The 23774-nt window shown below is 49.8% G+C and overlaps 2 protein-coding genes and 1 long non-coding RNA gene across 4 annotated transcripts in view; 2 read left to right on the top strand and 1 right to left on the bottom strand.

The window, feature by feature from the left end:
- Positions 1 to 4281: 4281 nt before the first annotated feature.
- On the bottom strand, positions 4282 to 23636 carry ARMC6 (armadillo repeat containing 6). Its single transcript, XM_045496753.1, has 8 exons — positions 23529 to 23636; positions 16192 to 16365; positions 15025 to 15107; positions 9748 to 10321; positions 7987 to 8132; positions 6566 to 6697; positions 6124 to 6261; positions 4282 to 5052 (listed from the first exon to the last, which is right to left on the bottom strand). The coding sequence occupies exons 2-8, from the start codon at positions 16316 to 16318 to the stop codon at positions 4840 to 4842; spliced, it is 1413 nt and encodes a 470-aa protein (XP_045352709.1). The 5' UTR covers positions 16319 to 16365; positions 23529 to 23636; the 3' UTR covers positions 4282 to 4839.
- On the top strand, positions 4959 to 19030 carry LOC123607455. Its single transcript, XR_006716750.1, has 4 exons — positions 4959 to 5071; positions 6223 to 6329; positions 13206 to 13287; positions 18601 to 19030. It is a non-coding gene; the product is annotated as an uncharacterized LOC123607455 (long non-coding RNA).
- The window catches only part of SUGP2 (SURP and G-patch domain containing 2), a 33438-nt gene continuing 33279 nt past the window's right edge, over positions 23616 to 23774 (top strand). Inside the window, exon 1 of one of the 2 annotated variants that reach the window (XM_045496748.1) lies at positions 23616 to 23725. The gene's annotated coding sequence lies outside the window, so the exon portion shown is untranslated. The remainder of the gene's footprint in view (positions 23726 to 23774) is intronic. The other variant, XM_045496752.1, reaches the window with a different exon arrangement.

Here is a 23774-nt window from a genome sequence, read left to right as displayed (position 1 = left end):
AACTAATCCTGATCCTAGGAGGTCAAAGCCACCATTGGCAGAGAGGTCAAGCTCCATGCCCACGGCGCTTCAAGTGGCTAAATCTGGGGGTGAATTTAGAGCAACCTGCTCTTTGCAAGTGGGGTAAGGCAGTATCAGAGAAGAACCACCAGAGGCCTGAGCGGTCTGGGTCGAATCCATGTCCAGCTACACGCCCACCACACAACCTTGGTCAAGGTGCTTGTGGATGTTTCCTCAGGGGACAACGATTGCTACACCTTAATCTTTCCTTTTTTGGGTGGCTTCCCTGGGAGAACTTCTATCCCAGCCTTTGTCTTATTCTGGTGAAAGCATTTGACCCTCAGCAGGTCTGTCTGGCCTATGGGCCTCAGCTTCTCTGTGAGGTGCGGTTCATGGGATTCTCTGCAGATAGACGCCAGCAGTTAGAGAAGACACCTGCCATCCAGTGCTCCATTGTGTCACTGGCACTTCGCCCAAGCCCACCCAGTTTCCTGACTCACTAAGTGCACTCCCTTAATCTCCAGGGCCAGGGTGGAGAGGGTTATAAATGTTCCCAGATACTGGCTCTTATTTCCTCGAGGTGCAGGGTATAGTTGGTGGAGATCAAGTTCATAGCCAAAGAATCCTGGGAGGGAGCAAACCTGAGGATGGCCTTAATAAGGGTTCACATTTCAGGGCTGTGCAAGCCCCCTGCTAGGTGCTTAATCCACAACAGCACAAAGGCCTCCTAGTATGGAGGAGGGGGAAAACATCAAGGCTCACACTGTGGATGTCACTAGCCTGAGGCCACCATCTGATTCATGATATTCCCACCTGGGCCTCTCTCCATACCTCCCAGTTGTGGTTTGCTTTCCAGCAACTTCCAGACCCTGGTCTCCATTCTGCTCTCTGGATAAAAGGAGGGCTCTGAGGTCTGCTGAACACCTAATGGGTATCAGGTCCTTACTGGGCTGGGTGCTTCCCTAACACCATCTCATGACCTGATTTCCAGATGGTTGGGGGCGGGGGGCAAGGAGGGAGACAGCACCCACTTTGCAGATGAGAAAACTGATCCTCACATTACAGGTATTCCTTGCTGGAAGGGCCTGAGGCTGGGTTTGAGTCCCTGCTCTTTTTTACTTGCTGGCTACCAGAACTTCAGCAAGTGACTCAAACTCTCTGCCTCAGTTTCTCCAACTACCTCCCAGGGTTAATGGCAGCACTAACAAAATGAATGGAAGTGAAACACTGACAACTTTATTGGTCCACAGCCAGGACTTGCTGAGTGTTGGTGATGGATAAACTGTTCTCAGGGCCTGTTCCCGTTCTGTAAATAGTGCTTCATGGAATGTGGACATAGACCAACTATGGGTGGGGTTTACCACCCAAAGAGGGAGATATTTATGCTACAAGAGTCCCTGCTCATAGCACCTACCTGTCAGGCCCTGGGAGGAAGGCAGCGAGCTCCTGGAAGGTCCCACGGTACCCCTAGGTACAGTGCCAACTGAGACAAGGGTCAGGCAGCAGCCCAGCACTAGGCTGCCTCTCCAGAGGGTGCCAAAGGCAATGCCTGGGTTCTGGCTTCTGTCTGCTTGTCAGCATGCTGGCGCCGGTCAACCTCCCTTCTGCCTTCCAACAATGGCCAGTAATGCCCCTTGGCATTAGCAACTGACACCCCCACTATGGGCACTTCAGCTGTGCCTGGCCAGGGTGCCTGGGATCCTAACTCTTCCGTGTCAGCCTGGCTGCCTCTGGGCAGGACACTGTCTCTCTGCCCCCCAGTCTCCTCTGCCTCGCGGGGATCCCAGGAATCATCTGACACGATGGCTGTGAGCCAGGCCTGGGCATAGTGACAGGGCTTAATCAACCGAGGCCAGAGAGCCATTTGCCCAAGGTCAGGTTAGCAACGCTGGCAAGAGGAGGAGCGTGGAGGCAGGCCAAGCTGGGTTCTCATCCCACTGTGGCCCCTCAAATGCCAAGGAGTCTATTTCTCATCTGGAAAATGGGGTTCATAGGCCTTGCCTCTCAAAGATGTGTTTATAACCCAGGACCCTGGGTCCTCCTCTGGCTGGAGGGGCACCTGCTGAATGTAGCAGCGTTGACAGCCAAACCCAACTGGTTTCAAGGCAGTTTCACTCAGCCTCCCAGAGGCTCAGAGAGGCTGGGCCACAGCTCAGCTATACTGAGCACACAGCAGTAGGGTCATTGCCTGAGTATACTGGCCCCTCCTTTGCAGTAGTTTCCTCCTCAGCCCTGGTTTCAATGTCAGTCAACAAGGATGGCAAGCACTCCTTAGAGAGGGGCTGTGTGCCTTGCTGGGAGCTGTGGCCCTGTGTAGCAACACACTTAACCCGTTTTCAGGAGAGGACGTTGAGGTTCACCTCAGGTGGCAGAGCAGAGCCTGGAACCCAACCTCAGTGATATGCCTACCCACCCTGGGTCCAAACAGACCCTGAGCCACACCCACTGACAAAGCCCGTTTTCTCAGACTAAGGTGTGAAGGACTGATAAGCTAGAGCCATGCCTCCCAAAGAAGCCTGCAGCTGGAGGAAGGCTGGCCAGGAGCCCAGGGGAGAACACTGGAGCTGTGTGGGGGCAGAGGCCTTCCCTCCAAATCACCCCCTTATTACTTAGGTGTATATTCAAAAACATTTACAGGAAGTTGGAGAAAAGAAGGAAAATAGGAGCTTGCCTACATGGAACTCATGGACAGAAGGGAGCAGACAAACAGGAAAGCACATAAGCAAGGTGACCTCAGACAAGCTTACAGCTCAGAGACAGAGCACACAAGGTGATGGGACGAGGGTGCCAGTGAAGGGGAACTAGCAATATCCCCATGGAGGCAACATGTGAGCTGGAACCTAGTGCCAGAAAGGAGCTGGCCATGAGGAGGGCTGGGGGAAAGGTGCTCCATGCAAGGCACAGCATGTGCAAAGGTCCAGAGGTAGGGAGGCTGATGTGGCTAGAAAGACAACTAAAAAGGAGTATGGGGAAGATGAGGTTGGGAGGTGGGCAGAGCCTGGAGAACAGCTGGTTTTATGGGGATGGCAATGGGGAGCCTTGGGCAGATTGAGAGCAGAGCTGGGGCAGGAACTATAGAAATGGTGCCTCAGGTTTCCTCAGAAATAGGCTGGCACCACCCACCTCCCATTAGACAGATGAGGAGGCATGAGGCTCACAGGGCCTGAAGACTGCCCCAAGGTCACATGGGTGGCCTACTCAGAAGTCAAGTCAGGACAGCAGTTCCTGGAGCAGATGCAAGATCCTTGTACGTGTTTGGTGAGTCCCCAGTGGGGGAGTCAGAATGAGGTGATTGGGTCTGAGGTTCATGTCAGCCTCCCTGAGCTGGCATGGTCCTCCCAGTCGATGGTTGGGGAGAACTGGCCACATAGGGAGTTAGGACCAGGGTGATGCCACCCCTGCCCCAGCTATTTGCATCAGCCATGGAAACCGGGAGGCTTCTAGGAAAGGGTGTGAGTTAATATCAAGGACCAAATTCAGGCCCTTCTCAAGCTAGGGGAGATGAATGACAAGCGACAGGCTGAGTGTTCCTAGAGAGGCGAGGGGTTCCCAATGTGTGGTCTAGAGAGGTCAGGCACAGCGCCCGGAGCCCACTGGGGGTCTTGAAGCTACCTGACCCTGCCTGGGCTGCACAAGCTGCCAGATGACCACAACATGACCCCCAAGTAGAAAGGCAGAGGAGAGCTGGGGTTTGCTGGGCACAGCTGCCTGGGGACCCCCAGGACACCTGGGGGTTGCAGTGGGCATTTGGGGGCAGCTACAGTGATGTCCATACTACAGATGGGGAAAGTGGGGCTCAAAAAAGGCAGGCAGGCTGCCCAAGCCACCCAAAGAGCAATGACCTCAAGTCCCCAGGCAGGGGAATACAGGTCAGTCCTTCTAGGGTAACTGAGGTAGTGAAGCTAAGACAGTTGGGTACCTCCCATGTGCCTAACTGCTCGAACCCCCGGAGAGGAGCCTTTATTTTCGCCCTCCCCATTTTACAGAGGATCATTCAAGGCTGAGAGAGATTACGTCACTAGCTCAAGGCCACAGAACTGAATGATACAAACTCAGAAATAGTGGCCTTGGGGCCCAGAGACCCTAAGTGTGAACCATGGCCCCAGCAGACTGCCTGTCTGAGAGTGACAGCAGATCATATATCCCAGGCTGTTCTAAAAACTCCTTTGCTTTCCTTAGTGACCCCACAGCCTCCCCAGATGTCTGCTCCTCTCCCATTCTCTTAGGCAGCTGGATGCAGCCTCCATACTCCACGGCACTATGGAAGAGATCCCTCCATTGTTCAGCTAACAATCTTTTATTACTGGGCAGTACTGACTGGTCTGGGACCCCTGGAGGCAGAAGAGCTTGGTCCTCGCCCTCTGTCCAGCAGAGCAAAGCACCTGCAACCCATATTACAGGTGAGAGACCAGCAGGGGAGAAAACAGACTTGTAGGAGCTGAAGCAGGGCCCCACCCTGCTGTGAGATTGGCCGGCAGGCTTCTAAATTTCAATCTTTCAATCAGCACATCACCCCTGGGCAATGCTAAGGAGGCCATTCTGGTAGGAAGGGGCATGGGGTGGGGGTGAGAGGGCAGGATGAGTAACACCAATGCTGTTGGCTGGTGAGGGGAACGAGGTGAACAGAGACCAGGTCCCAGGAGCTGCTTTCTGCTGTGTAGATGCTTCACCAATGCTCCCTTCACACCCTAGCCCGGTGTCTGGTACCTGATCCCATCAGAAAACACCTCTTGCTGAGTGGGGGAGGAATCCGGGGAGTAGAGTGGCAGGACACAGACCTCCTCCCTATTCCTGAGTCATATGACTCATCCAGAGCCACGGCCCAGACTGAGCCTGGGGTCATGGCGCCAGGTTGCCCTTTTGGCCAGTCCACAGCTCCCGGAGCTCAACGCGGCAGCCAAGGTCCCGCAAGGCAGCTTTGGCCACGTCCTCACAGTCACGGTGGGCAGCACGGGCCTGCAAGATGAGTGCTTCAGCCCCCAGGTCCAGGATGGGCTGTGAAAAGGCCTGGCTTCGAGCCACCAGGTTACGGATCAGCATGCAGGCCTGTTTCTGGGAGGGAGAACTGAAGGTGAGTGGCTGTAAGCTGGTGCATGGGGTCTACTCTGACCTTGGGGCCCTCACCATAACACAACGGGGCAAAGATGACCACAACCAACATACAGCAGGTACCTACGCTGTGGTTCATCAGGCTAGGTTCATGTCTCCACTTCATCCTCTCAGCTGCCCCGGGAGGCAGGACTGATTTCCCCAACTCCCAAGCGAGGAAACTGAAGCTCGGGGCAGCCAAGTACTTGGCAGGTGGGGCAGATCCCTCAGGTGTAGGACCCTCTGTCTCAGAGCAAGATCCCCTGAGGCTGGCAAGAGCCAGCAGAGAGTCAGTGGGAAGACGGGGGTTGTGCACGGGGTCCACCTGTCAATTACATCATCACCCATTCAGCCAACATCTGTGCCCTGCTCCTCTGCCATGTGTGGGTGCCACAAAGCACCGCACCATTGGGAGGCTAGATGAGGAAGGGAGGTGTGAGGGGCTGTCTGGCCAGGGTGATCAAGTGTGGGCAAGGTGATGAGTGAGCCAAGGGCACAGTGTCCCAGAGGAGACACTATCGGCAGAAAGGCCCTGAGTGGGACAGAGCCTGGTGTGTCTAAGGACCAACAAGGAGGCCCCTGTGCTGGGAGGGTGCAAGAGGTGGGAGTGGGGGAGGTGGGGACAGTCCTGGAAGATACAGGGAGGTGTGTGGGTCTCTGGCAGGGGCACGCACAGCCTTGTCTGCTGCTCGGCTTCCCTGACTTCCCAGTAAGGTATGGACAGTGGGTCCTGCATGCAGAACATGAAGGAGTGGCCATGGTCAGCAAGGAGCTTTCCAAAAGTTCCAGCAGATCCCCACCTGCTCTCCTCCCATCTCCCGCTCCTTGAACTATCCCTCTATAGGGACTGTTAGGAAAGGAAAAGATCACTGCAGGAACAGCAAAGGAACAGGAAGACAGCCGTGGGCAGAACTGGGAAACAGATATAGGACTCCGGGGGGCTGAGAAGTGGAGACCTTGAGAGAACTGGGCTTTGATAGGAACAGGGACAGGGAGGGCCTGAGTCCTGCTCCCTCCTCCTATCCCCAGGCTCACCTGCACTCCGGCCTCTTGCGGGTGTGCCTTCATGGCCTGCAATGCAGCCAGGGCCCCGCCACCCTCCATGATGACCCGGCTGTTCTCTGGCTTTCGCAGGGCCAGGACGCACAAGGCTGCACAGCTCTGCTCGCACACCTGTGGGCGTCATGGGAATGGCTGAGACAGTCAGATGCCCTGGCGGGCCCCCATAGTTAATCCCCCAGGTGAGTGCCCTGCAATTTCACCTGGATAGATGGCTGCCAGCCCATGTATATACCAGATCAGTAATAACCAGAGTGATACCGAGGGATAAAAACATCAACCACGCTCTGAAGGTCTCAACCCAGGCCTCTCGTGTGCCCCACTCCAGCCCTAGCCCTGCTTGAGGAAATGGGAAAGAGCACCATGCAGATACAGCCACTGTGCCCCACCTCGTGTGCGTCCCGCCTGCGGTAGGTACCTGGGGGCTGGCCAGGTGCTGGGTCATGGCAGCCACGATGGACTCTGTCCCACCAGCTCGAACAATGGCATCCTTCACATCATCATTGCCTGCGATGGCCCTCAGGGCACTCAACACTTGCTTCACAAGGTCCTAAAAGGGAGGGCAATGTGGGGGTCACCTCTGGCCAGCTCATCCTCCTGTGCTATGCCAGACGCTGACGGCTTGGTTGCTGGTTGGTGGGAAGGGGGTCTTGAGGGACGGTCTAGGATTGTTTTGCTATTTGAACAATTGGTGGGGCCAGCCTGGGGCACGCAAGCAACGTGTAATGGCAGGGTTATTACTTGCTGCATAAAAAAGGCAGGGAGCAGGGCACCTGGGTGGCTCAGTCAGTTAAGCGTCGACTTCAGGTCATGATCTCATGTTCATGGGTTCAAGCCTGGAGTCTGCTTCAGATTCTGTGTCTCCTTTTCTCTCTGCCCTTCCCCTGCTCATGTTCTATCTCTCAAAAGTAAATAAATGTTAAAAAAAAAAAAAAAGTTAAAAAAAAAGGCAGGGGAGGCTTAGCGGGGTAGACCCTGTGAATTACACTTAAGTCCAGGCCAGGCATTTGGACAACTTTGAAACCCCTCACACACAGAGGGGACATATGGCTCAGACCAGGAATTAGAGCACAGGGTCCCCTGGCCACAGCTGAGTCCTCAGGTGAGTGCCAACCAACCTGAGCTGAGTACAGCTGACCAGATGCTGCTGGGACTGCTGGCCTCCCCAGTGAGGGGCAGAGCCATGAAAGAGAAAGAGAAAACAGTAGGAGGGAAACCAAGCCTCCACCCACCCCTGGCAGTGCAGAAGTACAAACAAAATCCATCCCCTCATTTGCTTAAGCTGGGTCAAATTCAGCTTTCTGTCACCTGCACGGAAGGAGCCTGGGTGACATCATGAGCGGGGGTTGGGGACAACAGGACTGTTGCTGCCACAGGCCAGGCATGTACACAGAGGGTTGATATGTGACAGCTAAATGAAAGAATAATGAATAGGGGTCCCTGCCCCATTTTACAGATGGGGAAACTGAGGCACCAAGGATTTGCCTCACTCAAGCTTCACACACCTGAGCCAGGGTAAGGGCCAGCCCCTGCCAACACCCACTTGCATTCCTCCCCCTGCTGGCAGAAAATACAAAGGTGCTAGAGAACAGTAAGAGAGGGTGGGTGGATTTGTTTTCCCCAAAAACTTTACTTCCTACCCTCGGGTCAATGAGAAGTGAAAACCGCACTTTGCTTCAGGGGTCAACCATGTTCTGGTTCAAGCTTGTCTGGGTGGCAGGGACCCAGAGGGGCAGAGTTCACTGGGAAGTCTGGAACCCTCCCTTGGCATCAAGAGAAATGACAAATCGAAACCCAAATGAGGGGGCATCACACCCTAAGACGGCTCTGGAGGCCCACCTGGTGGTCGCTGCAGTTGGCCAGGAGGGCCACCAGGACACCGAGGCCCCCAAGGTCGACGACCTCCTGGCAGAATTCGTTGCGGACAGCCAGGCGGGATAGGGTGCTGCAGAGCTCACTCAGGACACTGGGGTTGTCAGAGAATGCTGTGGAGGGTGAAGAAGAGGAACCACTGGGGGGCGAGCACATGGGAGAGGACCAGTCCCAGCTTGGAGCCAGGAGCCAGCGGTCCTGATACAAATCCTGCTCAACCTGGGAAGTTGGGCCTTTCTGCCAGGCAGGGTGGCCACCAGTAACAGGAGAGCTCCGGTGGACACCAGGGCTGCCCAAACCTGCAGTGCCCCCTGCTGGCCACAGGAGAAGACACGGGAACACGCCCTCCCCCACACCGTGTCCCAGATAAATTCCAGACCAACTGATGATCTCAACTAAAAAAAGAAAACCATAATAGTGCTATAATAAAACATCCAAGGCTATTTTTATGTTCTTGGGGTGGGAATGACCTTTCTAAGTGCAACGGGAAACCCAGAAACTGTAGAGGGACATATGGATAGAGTTGACCCAGGCAAAATTGAACACAGATGCCGAAGACTAAGTTCAGAGGCACGAGGGAGGAGACGCCTGCCTGCACTGAGGCCCACATGGGGGGTGGCGGATAGCCATAATTTATACAGAGCTCTGTGACAGTCAGTTGGTATGCCCCCCACCCCCACCCCGGGATAGGGTGCAGCACCCAGCAATGGCATGAACACTAATCTGAGTAGAGGTATTCTCTAGATGTGGTGACATCTATGAACGGCCGACTTCAAGATGACCCCTGATGGTCTGGGTGGGCCTTGTCCAGTCAGCCAAAGGCCTCAGAGGGAAACTAAGGTCTTCCTGAAGAGGAAGAAGCTCGTTGGAGGACTGCGGTGTTGGCTCCTCTGAAGCCTGCTCCATGGATTTCAGACTCAGCAGCCCCACAGCCACATGGGCCAATTCTTTGAAATAAATATACATATACACACACAAACAGATCCCACTAGTTCTGCTTCTCTGGTAGAACCCTGACTGGTATGAATTTCTGTTGATAAACAAGAAAGATGTAAACTACCCCTCAGAAAAGCAGCCCGACTTTGCAGATAGTCAGAACCTGTTTTCACCCTCTCCGGAGGTGTGGAGAAGAAACTGAGGCAAGCCTGTCTCTCCAGAAGACAGGGCCAGAGTCAAACACACAAGCCTAGCCATAGAGCCAGAGCCACAGGCAGGCTGGGAAGAATTCATTCTTCTAGCATCTTCTGTGCATCAAACCAGTCAGGCCTTTTCTGGTGGGTACAGTGGACAGAGGCACGGAATTTAGGATCTGAACATTAGCACTGTGACCTCCTGTGGCTGGCTCGCCATGATCACCCCAGTCAAGAACATGTACATGCCTAAGAATTTGTGGCTAAGTATGAACCAAAGTGTAAACCTCTACTGGGGACCATCTTTGGGAAACACCCTTATTTGTCCCCTTGGGAAGCCCTCCCTTCTCCACTCTGTGTGAGTGGACAGAGCCAAACCCCTCCCCCAAATGGCTCCAGAAATGGGCACAAAATTTGGTCCTGGCCAACGAGCACCGGCCTGGAACTCCCCAAGAGCAGCAACCAAGAGTAGGTACACTATTCCACTAAGGCTGCCGTGTGGGTGAGGGTAAGCCAAAAGAGGTAAGCAGAAGTAATCTTCTGGGGCCAGCCTGAAGTAATCTTAAAACCCAACTCTCTCTTTCACACCTGCTCTTACCTTTGGCGGCCTCAATGAGCACCTTCAAGCCTCCATTCTCCTGCACAATCATCTTGGCATGGTCGTGGGCACGGCCAAAGGGCACACGGATGTCATCATCGAAGGTCATGACTCGGAGGGCCCAGCAGGCCTCCTTGACCACATCGGCGCAGTGACCATGCCGGGTGATGGCACCGGTCAGCAGGGGCAGCACACCGGCCTTCACCAGGCTCTGCCGATTCTGCTCGTGCTTCAGGCAGGCATGGCACACACAGCGGATCCCAGAACAGGTCAGATCGGCTGCATCGGCATTCTGGGCCAGTGTGGTCACCAGCAACTGCAAGCCCTGGGTGTCTAGGAGATCGGGCTGGCCTTCGGTCAGGGCCGACACGGCATTGAGGGCCTGGAGCAGGAGGCCCTGGTCACTCACTACAGCAAGCTTCCAGGCAGCGAGAAGGATGGGGTAGGCCCCTTTCTGGGCTGCCAGGAAGCGGCAAGGTTTGTGCTGCTTGCACTGCTCAAAAAAGCGGGCAAGATGCGCTGACACTTCCTGGGGGCGAGAGTGGGCCACGGACTCCTGCAGGTCATCCAGGGCCTAGAGGACACGGGAGAAGCCTCAGTGTCAGCTCAGCCCGAAGAGGTTCCACGGTGAGTGTCGCACCCCCGCGCGCTTCCCTCTTCTGGGATCTAGGGCTGTGGTGGAAATTCAGTCCAGCTATGGCAGCTTCCACCTTGTGCTTTTAGGAGCTTTGAGCGTTAGAGGCCACATAGAGAAGGACAGACCCAGCTATCTCAGCGTCCCTCCAGGAGCCACACACATGAATGCTGACAAATTAAACATTCTAGCCCCAGCTGCCATTGCAAGAGGGTCCAAGAGAGACCGGCAGAAGAACCATCTGGCTGAGCTCAGTCAACCCAGCTGAATCATAAGGAACATAAAACGGCTGCTGTTTGGGGCTGCCTATCATGCAACTGTAGCTAACGCACCCTCCAGTGGCCAGCTCTCCAAGGAAGGTGAAAGCTACCTTTGCCAGACCTGCCGATACCAGATGTCTCCTGTTTGTCTCTCCCATTCACTCCACAGATATATATCTGCCAAATGAAACCACACCAGACATACTGTTGATTTACCCCAATTCAACACAAAGCCCTTGGGGGAAAAAGTAACAAGAGAAAACAATTTGAAAAGAGTATACAGGGGCACCTGGGTGGCTCAGTTAAGCGTCCGACTTTGGCTCAGGTCGTGATCTCATGATTTGTGAGTTCGAGCCCTCTATTGGGCTCTGTGCTGACAGCTCCAAGTCTGGAACCTGCTTCAGATTCTGTGTCTCCCTCTCTCTCTGCCCCTCCCCCACTTGCACTCCGTCTCTCTCTCTCTCACATATAAACTAAACAAAAAAGAGCATACAAGTCTAGCCACCATTTAACTCCATCACCTCCACATCTGTCTCAGCAACGAGTCTAAGATGAGCCCAAGCCTCCTGGAGCTCAGGAAATCACTGGCCCCTGGCCCCAGGGAAGGCAGTTCTACAGATAACCATCAACCCAACCCAAAGGGCTTTGATTTAGCCACAACTGCCCTGAAAGGCTAGGATGCCCATTGGACAACCCTCACTGAGCTAGATTTGTAGACTTACCTGAGCATATGTTTCAATGACATGGAATATTAATGGACTAGAAGCAGAGAATGTGACTTGAATAGACATTTACCAAAGAGGATACACTGGTGGCCAATCGCCACGTGAAAAGATATTCCACATAACCAGTCATTAGGGAAATGCAAATCAAAGCCACAATGAGATACCCTCATATCCATTACAAGATGGCTATAATAAACACACACACACACACACACACAGCCAGAAAATAACAAGTGCTATTCCACATAACCAGTCATTAGGGAAATGCAAATCAAAGCCACAATGAGATACCCTCATATCCATTACAAGATGGCTATAATAAACACACACACACACACACACACACACACACACACACACAGCCAGAAAATAACAAGTGCTAGTGAGGATGTGGAGGAATGGAGCCCTTGTGTGTTGCTGGTGGGAATGTGAATTGCTGCACCCATTGTGGAAAACGGCCTAGCAGTTCCTCAAAAAATTAAATAGAGAATTACCATATGATCCAGCAATCCCAGTTCCGAGTACATACTCACAAGGACTGAAAGCAGTCTTGAAGAGATATTTGTATATCCACGTTTACAGCAGCATTACTTACAGTAGACAAAAGGTGGACACAACCCAAATTTCCATCCATGGATGAATGGATAAACAGAAGGTAGTCCAGTCACACAATGGGATATTATTAGCCATAAAAAGGAACAAAATTCTGACCCAGGTGACAACATGGATGAACCCTGAGGACGTTATGCTCAGGGAAATGAGCAGGACCCAAAAGGATAAATACTGTGTGATTCTACTTACAGGAGGTCCCTAGAGGAGTCACAGTCATAGAGACAGAAAGCAGAATGGCCAGGGGCTGAAGGAGAGAGTGGGGAGTTCGTGTTTAGTGGGGACAGTTTCAGTCTGAGAATCCAAGAAAGCCCTGGAAATGGATGGTGGGGATGGCTGCACATCAATGTGACTATACTTAATGTTGCTGAACCATACGCTTAGAAATGGCTAAGATGGTGAATTTGTGTTATATATGTTTTACCATAGACCCAAGACACGGAATGTGGCATTTTAGCAGGAACCCTGCAAGAAACTTGAAAAGCCGGGCCACAAGTGCCATTGAGGATGCATAGTGCTGGAGTTCTCATACTCTGGGTTTAGTAAGGTAAGACAGAAAAAGAAAATGACCAAAATCGGCATCCTAGTAACCATTCAATTTATAGGGAATCTCTTCCTGTCCTGGGTCACATCAGGAAGGCGAGTCTCTGAGCTGGCTGGTGGTCTTCACGGTCCCTAGGTGCTGTGACCCTGCTGATGGCTGAGGAAAGGACAGTGGCTAACGTGAAGGTGGCAGAGCCAACTGTGCTCCACCTGTGACAACTCGGCATTGTGATAGGGGTTTTGTCCTCCACCCTGGGGTCCTTCTCTCTATAACTGATGGCCTTTATTCTGAAACTCCTCACATATAAAACCAGGCCAGGGCGCCTGGGTGGCTCAGTTAGTGAAGCATCCGACTTCAGCTCAGGTCATGGTCTCACAGTTAGTGAGTTCGAGCTCTGCATCAGGCTCTGTGCTGACAGCTCAGAGCCTGGAGTCTGCTTTGGATTCTGTGTCTCCCTCTCTCTCTCTGCCCCTCCCCCCACCTAAAAAATAAATAAACATAAAAAAAATTTTTTTTAATTAAAAAAATAGTAAAATAATAAAATCAAACCAGTCTGGCTCATTTGTACTCAGAGAGTTCCAGGACTTTTTGGTTTTGTTTCTACAAGTCTGTGGGCAACAAGTCTCATGACTCTGGTAGATTCCTTTCAAAAGGCATCACGGAGTTGAATTTTTCTCCTTCTACAGATAAGCCTTTTTCACACATCGGAGCCACAACAACTGAGGTCAACGGTGCTGTGGCACGAGAAGGGGCTCGTTCAACTTCAAGGTGAGAATAAGCCTGGGAGGATATGAAACCCAATGTGTGTGGTGCCTCCCACATGGAAAGGGAGAGAAGGGGTTGATGGGAGAGATATGACAGGGACTTTCAGATTTTGCTATAAATGCTTGACTGCTACTTAAATCTTTTATGCCAGATACGTTCACATTCTTCTTCAATAATGAAAAATAAAAATTTTAAAGTCAAATTAAGAGGAATAAAAGAGCAAAGGTTGTAAATAAATGGAGTTTCCTATACTGCTGGTAAAAACATCAGAGCTGTTCTCAGCTTGACTCTCCTGGAAGAGGGACCTGGGTCTGAGTCCCAGCTCTGTCCCTCACTGGCTATGACCACAGTTGAGTCAGTTATCTTTGGGAAGCCTCAGATTCCTGATCAGCAAAATGGACTAACAACAGATTGAAATAATATGTTTTAAGACTTTACCACAGGGGCATCTGGGTGACTCAGTTGGTTAAGCGTCCGACTTTGGCTCAGGTCATGATCTCAGGGTTCGTGAGTTCGAGCCCCGCGTTGGGCTCTGTGCTAACAGCTCAGGGCCTGGAGCCTGCTTCTGATTCTGTGTCTCCCTCCCCTCAGCTCCTCCCCTGCTCACACTCAGTCTCTCTCTCAAAATAAATAAAGATTTAAAATAAAATTAAAAAAAAAAAAAAGAATTTAGCACAATGCTGAGCACTTAAGAAATACTCAGTGATTACTAAAGACTATTGTGACTGAGATGGTTCATATGTAAAGGGCATCTACAAAGCAATAAGAACACGATGAACAACCCAATAAAAAAATGGCCAAGACAGCAAGCTTATTTTAAAATATATTCATCCTTACTAGCAAATAAGTCAAAACAACAATGAGAATTTTCTCAAAACCTCTGTGAAGCAAGAGATGGTGAGGAACCTAGGGCAGGGAGAAGTAAATATCTTGCCTTGGGCAGAGCTGGGTTCACACCCAGGGCTGTGTCTTCTAACTTCCTCTTTTATCATTACACTCTCTTGTTGTCAGGTAAATCATTTTTTTCCTCTTTGCAGTACCCATCTGTGGGTATAAATAAGGATAATAATCTCAACCTTGGGTCTTTGGGAGAATAACTTGATATAGCACAAAGAAAGCACCTTGCACAGAACTGATTCCATAGTTTTCAATAAACACTAGAGCCTTTTGCTGTTTTATCAAGAGCTGTTTTATCAGTGTTTGATGGATGATCTTAAGGAAAGCATTTAACTTCTGTGAACTTTACCTTCCTTGCTTGGGTGCTGGAGAGTGAGGACAGGCTCTGGGTCTCTGTTTCCCCATCAGTAGGTCAGGGACCACCTACCTCTCAGGCCAGTTTTAGTGCTAAGGGGGCAGGCTGTAATGTGCTGGTGAACAGTCAGTGCTTAATAGGTGACAGTCTTACTAGGGTCCCATTCTCTTCCTGCAATTCCTGTCCGTCTCTGAGCAAACTCAGTGGTTGGGAGGCTCCTCCCAAGAGACTCCTCCATGGCTCCCTATACCCCAAAGCTCCCAACACCAGGGACTACCATGAACACCGTCCAGCCCCAAAAGGCCCTCAAATGTTAACTCAGGGAGCCCTGGCTACAGCTCAGGTTTGCGTGTACATGCTGGGTGCCTGCCCTTCAGAGCCTGCATCTGCCACCTGGTAACCAATGAAAAGGTATCCCTAACAGACCGTTAAAAGGTGGAACCACATGTGTAAGGCCAGCCTTGTCCACATGGGCCACCCCTTCCTACCTGGAGGATGTCATGTGTAGGCTCCTGGGGTCCATCTGCAGAGACTTTGGGTGCCAGCTTTACAATGTTGCTCAGATCCACCCCTGTGGGGGTGGGGGAATCAGGAAACAAGTGACAGCCATCATCCTGATAGGCCTGCTGGAACATACCTCAGGTCCCTTCTTCAGGGACCACCCCACTCTGGAGACCTTTGGAGGTCTACCCAGCTCCCCACCCCAAACCCTCTGCACCAGGACCCAGTAGCCACATCCATACAGGGGTATAACGATATGGCAAGGGGGTGGTCTTTGCCCTTTGACCCTCTCCAACCAATGGGAGCAGAGCAGTAGTGAGGCTGCAGGCCACACTGCAGTGAGGGACACATTCTACCTGGTGAATTGAGATGGGAGAAGACCTCACAGACTTATCCCTTGGGGCTCCCATTGCTCCTTACCCTGCATCCTCCCATTGTGTCCTCACCCGCCCTGGCACCACCAAGGAAGGCCCCATTGCACAGAACACTTCTGGGTACTCCTCTAGTCGCTGTCCAGTGTCTATACCCCACTCTGTGCCCAGGACACAGAAGTTGGACCCTGGGTTCCCTTGCCCTCTGGTATCTGACTGGGCTTGGCCAACAGAGACCAGGACTGGAGATCAGGAGTGGTACGGTGGGGTACTCATTCCCAGCTCCCTGCCTCTGCCACTATCAGATGACTCTCCATCCCCAGCCATGGACCGCTGTGGGGCAGGGGAGGTCCCTGCTGTGGCCAGGGGACAACAGGTCCCCTGTGTGACAACAGGTATGACAATACCCCTTTCTGTCCCCATGAACTCAAGCCAGAATGCAGGTGGGCAGGGAGGCAGGTGGCCTTGTTTCCTGAGAGGTGGTCAGCAGAAGCCTGAAATCGATGGGTTCGATTTCAATTAAAATGAAACCCACTTTGAAGGATTCAGCCCTGTAGATGTCTGGGTGGGGTCAAGGTAAGTAGAGGGAGGGCAAGAGTCAAGTGGGAGAAGACCGCCAGCCTATCCAGGGCAGAGTGCAGAGAAGGGACAGGTCCAGGGCTGCCACACAGGCAAGACAGAGCCACGGTAGGACATCACTCCTGTATGTTAAGAGCTGTGGACCGGAGGTGGCTATCGGGCAAAGAGCCAGACTAGCGCTAGGACAGAGCCATGCTGCCCTACCTTGCGATTCAAATTGTTCCACAGCTTCTTTTACCGCCTCCTCTGGTCCCATGTCGAACTCTTCAATGTTTTCACGAACGGCTGCATCGAAGGTCTCCTGGGTGATGCGCTTGGAGGCCATCTTCATCTCCTGTGCATGGAGTGGCAGGTGGCCGCCTGATAGACACTCCCAAACTGAGAAGTCAAGAGAGGAAGAAAGTTTCATTGGGGGTGAGAGGACAACTGAGAGCCTGGCTATCATTTAGGGAACCAGGGGCCAGAGTCCAGGACCGACCAGGAAAAATTCTTACAACCTGGATCACAGAGAAGGCTGATACCCCACCATGTGCAGAGCTTCTAAAAGTACAGAAGAGGGATGCCTGGGTGGCTCAGTCGGTTAAGCATTGGATTCTTGATTTTGGCTCAGGTCAACATCTCACGGTTCATGAGATTGAGCCCCACATAGAGCTCTGCACTGACAGTGCAGAGCCTGCTTGGGATTCTCTCTCTTCCTCTCTCTTTCTGCCCCTCCCTTGCTTGTTTGTGTGTGCTTGTGCTCTCTCTCTCTCTTGAAAAAAAAAAAAAGGTGCAGGGGCGCCTGGGTGGCTCAGTCAGTTAAGTGGCTGACTTGGGCGCAGGTCATGATCTCGCAGTTCATGGGTTCAAACCCATGTCGGGTTCTGTGCTGACAGCTCAGAGCCTGAAGCCTGCTTCGGATTCTGTGTCTCCCTCTCTCTCTGTTCTTCCCCACTTGCACTGTCTCTCTCTCTCTCAAAAATAAACATTAAAGAAAAGTGCAGAAGAGGGCAGGTAGTTTACATTTTATCTAAGAAAGGGGAGACATTAATATGTGTCCTTAGAGTAAACAACAAAGAAAGGATAAAATAACCTTAACAACATTATGTGTTATTACACCATCATAAAGAAATAATATATGATTGTAATACTATATTATACGTAACCTGTGTTATCTGTGATGTGCAATATGCATCATAACATGTAATGTTATAACTATATGATACTTCATTATATAACTAGGTATTCCATAATGTAACTATATAATAAAACAACTTACTTATAATGGTACGCTATTACACCAATAAAAGCTTCAAAATAAAAATTAATAGTAATAAGTAAAATGGAACACTAAATCAAAAACTAATAGAAATAGTTTCCCAAAAGGGGAGGTAGGGAAGAGGGTGATGTGGGCAAGACTAGAAGCTGGAATATTTTCTCCGAATGTACCTTATTTCATTGGTTTAAATTTAGAACTCATGTAAATGCTTTACATGCTTAGGAAAATAAATCAATATGAACCAAAATAAAAATGAAAGCAATTCCTAAAAATCAAGAATAAAATGAAAACCGTGAATCTAACCGTTTATCTACGTGGAATTTAAAATGCAGTGATGGGGGCATGTGGGTGGCTCAGTCAGTTAAGTGTCCCACTTTTTTATTTTGGTTCAGAGCATGATCTCACAGTTCCTGAGTTTGAGCCCTACATTGAGCTCTATGCTGACAGTGCAGAGCCTGCTCGGAATTCTCTGTCTCCCTCTCTCTCTGCCCCTCCCTCCTTCCCTCTCTCTCTCTCTCTCTCAAAAATAAATAAATAAATAAATAAATAAACTTAAAAAAATGCAGTGATTGGGGCACCTGAGTAGCTCAGTTAAGTGTCTGACTTTGGCTCAGGTCATGATTTTGTGGTTTCGTGACTTCGAGCCCTGCATCGGCCTCTACACTCAGAGCCTGGAGCCTGCTTTGGATTCTGTGTCTCCCTCTTTCTCTGCCCCTCCCCACTTGCACTCTGTCTCTCTCTCTCTCTCTCAAAAATAAACATTAAAAATTTTTAAATATTTTATATATTTTTAATATTTTTATTAATTTTATTATTTTAATTTGTTTTATTATTTTATTTTATTAATATTTTACATAATTTAAATTTTTTTTACATATTACGATGCATATTGCACATCTATCACTAATGCAGTGATAGAACCATATGTTCTTACTGGGATGTACAATAAGTATAGAAAAGAAAAATTTACAAAAGAAAATCTTCAACAGTTTTCAGAAATCACGTTATCGAAAATGAGATTAGTAATGCTATTCAGAAGCTAATGTGGATATGGCAAGTAAGTCATAATATTTATGTCATTAGGAACTAGCCTAAAAGAAAAAAGATTCTAACATTAAAAAATCGAAAAAATAGGGATGCCTGGGTGGCTCAGTCGATTAAGTGTCCAACTCTTGATCTCAGTTCAGGTCTTGATGTCAGGGTCGTGAGTTCAAGTCCCACACTGGGCTACACGCTGGGCATGGAGCCTACTTAAAACAAAACAAAACAGAACAAACAAAAAGGTAAAAAAAGACACTTAGAACTAAATTCGGACTGGAATTATTAATACGAACTCATGATGTATTTTCTCTTAGGCAATAAGAACCAATTTTCTAGTGATATCAACTGAAAATACCTTGAGGAAATAACACCCTGAGGAAGTGAACACCCTGAACACCAACTGTGGTCCCTTAGTCCCATTTCCCACCAAAGAAGACAGGGCTCCTGGAGGAATGGCTGATTCTAGGACTGAGAAGAAAACAGGCCAGAGGAGACGAGCCAGGAACATCTTGTCAGACCAGAAAGCAAGGGAGCTTCTAAAAACAGACAGGGTCATGTCAAAGGACTTGGGAGCAAACCCTAAGAGTCGTCAATGGGCCAAAGATGTGACAGGTGAGCAGTAAAAGAAAACAAAATAAAAAACAGTATTTTTATATCAAAATCAAAATCTGTGCGTTCATGATAGTACTAAAACACACCCTGCTCGTTCTGTTGAAAACCGGCAAATAAAGAATCCAACATTTATCCTATGTCCCTCATATAATTACCAGGTAAGAAAGAGAGGATGAGGAAAAGTTCTGCTTTGTAGATGAACTCCAACTAATTATCCATAAGACAGATTTTGCAACACAGGCTGCAAAACTGTGAGGAGCGAAACTGATAAGGAACCTGACAATGAGTGGGTAGTACCTGGGTCCACTATGTGATTTCACATCACCAGAAGAGAAACCCATCACCATTGCCCCTGGACAAGAATGAAAAGCACCTATGAAGGTATCTTGCCAAAAACTCAAACCCAATATGACCATGCATCCAATGGAACTTTCTGTGATGATGGAATATTCTATATCTGTGCCATCCATGTGAGTTCCAGCAGCTGAAACGTAGCTAGCGTGACTGAGGCACTGTGTATGTTTTAACTTCAATTGTAATTCATTTTAATGTAAACATCCATCTGTGACTCGTCGCTATCATACTGGACAGGCAAGGATCTAGAGCTAATGAACAGCTTGTAGGAAATCAAGGTCAGAGGGACACGTCAACCAATACTATGGTGATGTGGGTCTGCAAAAATCACCATTCAGGAGGGGGGTAACTTAACTACAGGACAAACACCTGGTGTTGTCAACAAATAAATCATGACAACCATGAAAAGGACGGGGCGTCCATCAGCAAGTGAATGGACAAACAGAATGTAGTATGTCTGAACAATGGAATATTACTCGGCCATAAAAAGGAAGGAAGCACTGACACACACTACAACGTGGAAGAACCTTGAAAACACCATGCTAAGTGAAAGAGGCCAGACACAGGTCCACACACCTAGTGTGTGATTCCATTTATATGAAATGTCCAGAACAGGCAAATCCATAGGAACAGAAAACAGACCAGTGGTTGTAGGGGCGGGGGAAGGGGGATGGACAGTGACTGCTAATGAGTACAGGGTCTCCTTTGGGGGTAATGAAATGTTCTACAATTAGACAGTGGTGATGGTTACACAACTTTATGAATATACTTGAAATCACTAAATCGTACACTTTACTATTTATTTATTTATTTATTTATTTATTTATTTTTAAAGATTTATTTATTTAAGCAATCTCTACACCCAACGTGGGGCTCAAACTCACAACCCTGAGATCAAGAGTTGCATGGTCCTCCAACGGAACCAGCCAGGTGCCCCTAAATTGTACACTTAAAATGGGTAGATATCATGGTATGTAAGTAACAGATCAATTTAAAAAGTACTATTTGGGAGCGCCTGGTTGGCTCAGTTGGTCAAGCATCTGACTCCTGATTTCGGCTCCTTATTTCTGTGAGATCGAGCTCCACCTTGGGCTCTGCGCTGATAGTACAGAGCCTGCTTGGGACTCTCTTCTCTCTCTGCCCTTCCCCCAGCTTGCGCACTTTCTCTCTCACAAAATAATAAACATTTAAAAAAAAAAAAAAGTACTGTTTAAAAACAAAAGCAAATGAAACCCGGCACAGGCAAAGGCTGAAAGCCAGAGGATTGTATCAGCAGCTGGATGACCCAGCAACCCTGGGCAATATCTTTTCCTCTGCGAGACTAGTGGTAAATCACGGAGTCAAGTAAGACAGAACCCTAAGTAAAAACAGATTATGATCTCAACAAGAAGGTCTTTGGGGTACAAGTGGTTTAACACCTAATATTAACCACCCTCTCGTTTTTTTTTTTTTAATTTTTTTTTTTCAACGTTTATTTATTTTTGGGACAGAGAGAGACAGAGCATGAACGGGGGAGGGGCAGAGAGAGAGGGAGACACAGAATCGGAAACAGGCTCCAGGCTCTGAGCCATCAGCCCAGAGCCCGACGCGGGGCTCGAACTCACGGACCGCGAGATCGTGACCTGGCTGAAGTCGGACGCTTAACCGACTGCGCCACCCAGGCGCCCCCACCCTCTCGTTTTAACAAAGGGGGAAACAGGCCTCAGGCCCAGAGCCCACCTGGGGTTAACAACTCCTTTCATTTTGCTTGTTTTACTCTATCTACCTCGTTTATTGACGTACTACTTTCCGTTAAAATGTATCATTTTAAAAATTTATAGTAAAGTTGCAAGAATAGTACAAAGAACACCTGTTCCATTCTAACTTTACCAGTTGTTAACATTTGGCCAAGTTAATCTCTTTTGGAGACACTGTATGTTCCTGCATACACACATACCATGCGAGAATATGCTCCAGGCATCAGACTCTTCCCTCCTAAAGACATCAGCATGAATCTCCAAAGAAAGGGACGCTCTTACATGTTCAATGCACAACGAAAATTTAACACAGGAAGTTTAACAGTGATACAATACTATTTGCTAATATACGCTCCATGATCAACTTTCTCAATTGCCCTAATATTGTCTTTCAAAACAATTTTTTTGTTTCTGGTCCCAGGTCTGTTATAGAATTTGAACATCACAGAAAACGTTAGGGGAACAAAGGCACAGGGAGTTCTAGGACAGCAGTAGAGGAATGTGACAAAAATTCGAGTGCAAATTTGGGCCATGTTGGAAACAGGCCATTCAAGCCCATGCTTCTCTTTGTGGAGGTGGCGCAGGATGTGAATATTCCATCTGTGTTTGTGCAGATGTTTTGGGGAGGAGGAGGACGGGCTCTGGGGCCAGCCGGGGTGACTTGAATCCCAGGCCTTCCACTTAACTTCACTGTTGGTCAAGTCAACTCTCTCCTGTGTAATATAGGGATAAACAAAGAGAATCTACTTCATAGGGCTGCAATGCAAACTCAGTCAGTTAATTCCATAAAGTGCTTAGAATAGGGTTTGGCACAGAGTAAGAGCTCAGTAAACATTAGCTATTGTTCCTTTCCTCTGTTGCTTAGAGGTAATTAGACCAGTTTACTTAGAGGGGGGCGAGGCATAAGGGCATCAAACACTTCACCTTGCTCCCTTGCAGATAGCCCCCCCCCCCACCTTTCTGGCCCAGAAGAACAAGGAGCCTGTTTAGGGACTGCTAAGGATTTTCAAGGTCAAAGGTGAAGGAAAAAAGTGAAGATTTTCTGTTTCAATAGTTTCTCAGTGAGACACCTGGGCTGGTATGTGTGTGAGGAGTGTTCCTGACCAGCTCTAAGGGGCAAGAACTTCCCAGCTGTGGCTGTTGGAGGGACTCTGTTCCTGACTCCACCACCCTAGGCACGCTTCAGACCCGAGTAGGCCAACAGTGAGTGGCCACTCTGTCACAGAGGCATAATCCTAAAGGCAAATACCATTGTGCCTACTTTACAGATGGGGAATCTGAAGCTTAGAGAGGGGAAGAACCTGCCAGAGATCACACAAGCAGTAAAAGGTCTGGCCATCATGCCACCTTGCTTCACGAACACCTTCCTTCCACCTGGGTTCTCTGAGGAGTTTCTGCTAGCTCTTCCAGGCTGCCTCATCCTGGGAGCCTCCCCTGACCACTTAGGACCTATATGTGTTCTCTGACCTTGTCTCCCCTGCCCCATGAACTTCCCCCTGCCCAGTCCTGAGCTCCCTGAGCTGGGGAGATCAATGTCTAGCTCTGGGACCACCTCTAGGGTGAGTCCTGCAGGGGTCCCCCAGGTCAGGCACAGGGCTAGGGGGCAGAATGAAAGTGCAGATCTGGAGCTCATGAGAAAGACGGTGCCTAGGAATGGTCATCTGGGAGCCACCTGGGAACAGGTCACACTAGGAAAGGGGGGAAACAGCATTACCAGCTCCCTTCATGGGTCCAAGGTATGAAAAGAAAGGGAGTTAGCAAGGCCCAACTGACACCTAGTTTTCCTTTCTAAGTCAGGGTTCTGCTCATCAAGAAAACACCGCCCTGACACAGCAGGGACTCTAATGACTCCTCATCTTCCTCCACCTGGACACACCCACCCTGGTTCAGGCACAGTCGCAGCTTCCTCCCTGCCACACTGCACTTCTATTCTCCACTTAGTGCCAGACAGAAACTTGAAATCACAGAGACCTCATTGCTCAAAATCCTGCGGTGGCATCCCAACCTTCTCAGAACAAAATCCAGTCTCCTTACCAGCCCTTTGTCTACGTGGATTTTATAGGTCTCTTACCTACACCTTCCCACCCGCACTTTCCCACCTTTTTCTCATCTTTCCCAGCTACCAAAGGGACCCTCTTCATAACCACTCTGGTTAAAGCAGCCCCCTTTCTCCTACTGCATCATCCTTTTATTTTAATACTATATCTACCTGGAGCTACATGGTTCATTTATTTCATTTGCATTTACTGTCGAGGCATTTCCTCAAATTTAACCTCCAGGAGAACTGGGGTCCAGTCAACTTTGTTCACCACCACGCAGTAGGCACTCAGTACATAGGTTATGAATGAATGAATAAATGAGTGAAAAGAAAGCAGAGGCCAGGGAAATGGAGAATTTTGTCCCCCGGCAGCTGTAAGAGTCATTGTAAGGGTAATTCCCCAAAACCAGGTCCGCGACAGCGGCGCCACAGTCACCAGCCCGACCCGGGGGCGCCCACTCCCCTCCCCGCGCGAAGGGACTCCGCAGCCTCAGCTTCTCACCCGGTCTTCGCAGCCACGTGGGGAAAGGGTGGGGCTCGCGACTGTCACCCGGCAGAGCCACCTCTGGTCCCTCCCGGCCACCGTACGCGCGCAGGCGCGCTGGCGCCAATTCGCCTCGGCCTCCCTCAGCTCCACGGACCGCTCCCGGAGTGATCAAGGGTGACTTCGAGTATAGGTAAAGCTGAGAGAGCCAACAGGTGTGCAGAGGCGGCGTCTGTGCCGTCTTTTGACGGCCGCTTCCCGTCG

The sequence above is a fragment of the Leopardus geoffroyi genome, chromosome A2, assembly GCF_018350155.1.
Source record: "Leopardus geoffroyi isolate Oge1 chromosome A2, O.geoffroyi_Oge1_pat1.0, whole genome shotgun sequence".
Taxonomy (NCBI): domain Eukaryota; kingdom Metazoa; phylum Chordata; class Mammalia; order Carnivora; family Felidae; genus Leopardus; species Leopardus geoffroyi.
Note: the sequence above shows the minus strand (reverse complement) of the source record. Positions and strands in the feature narration are given on the sequence as shown.

Coding starts and splice junctions, on each gene's coding strand:
- ARMC6 (XM_045496753.1), bottom strand. CDS start 16,318: ATGAAGATGGCCTCCAAGCGCATCACCCAGGAGACCTTCGATGCAGCC. Junction 15,108..16,191: donor GGAACAATTTGAATCGCAAG/GTAGGGCAGCAT, acceptor CCACCCCCACAG/GGGTGGATCTGAGCAACATT. Junction 6,698..7,986: donor CCAACTGCAGCGACCACCAG/GTGGGCCTCCAG, acceptor CCTCCCTTTTAG/GACCTTGTGAAGCAAGTGTT.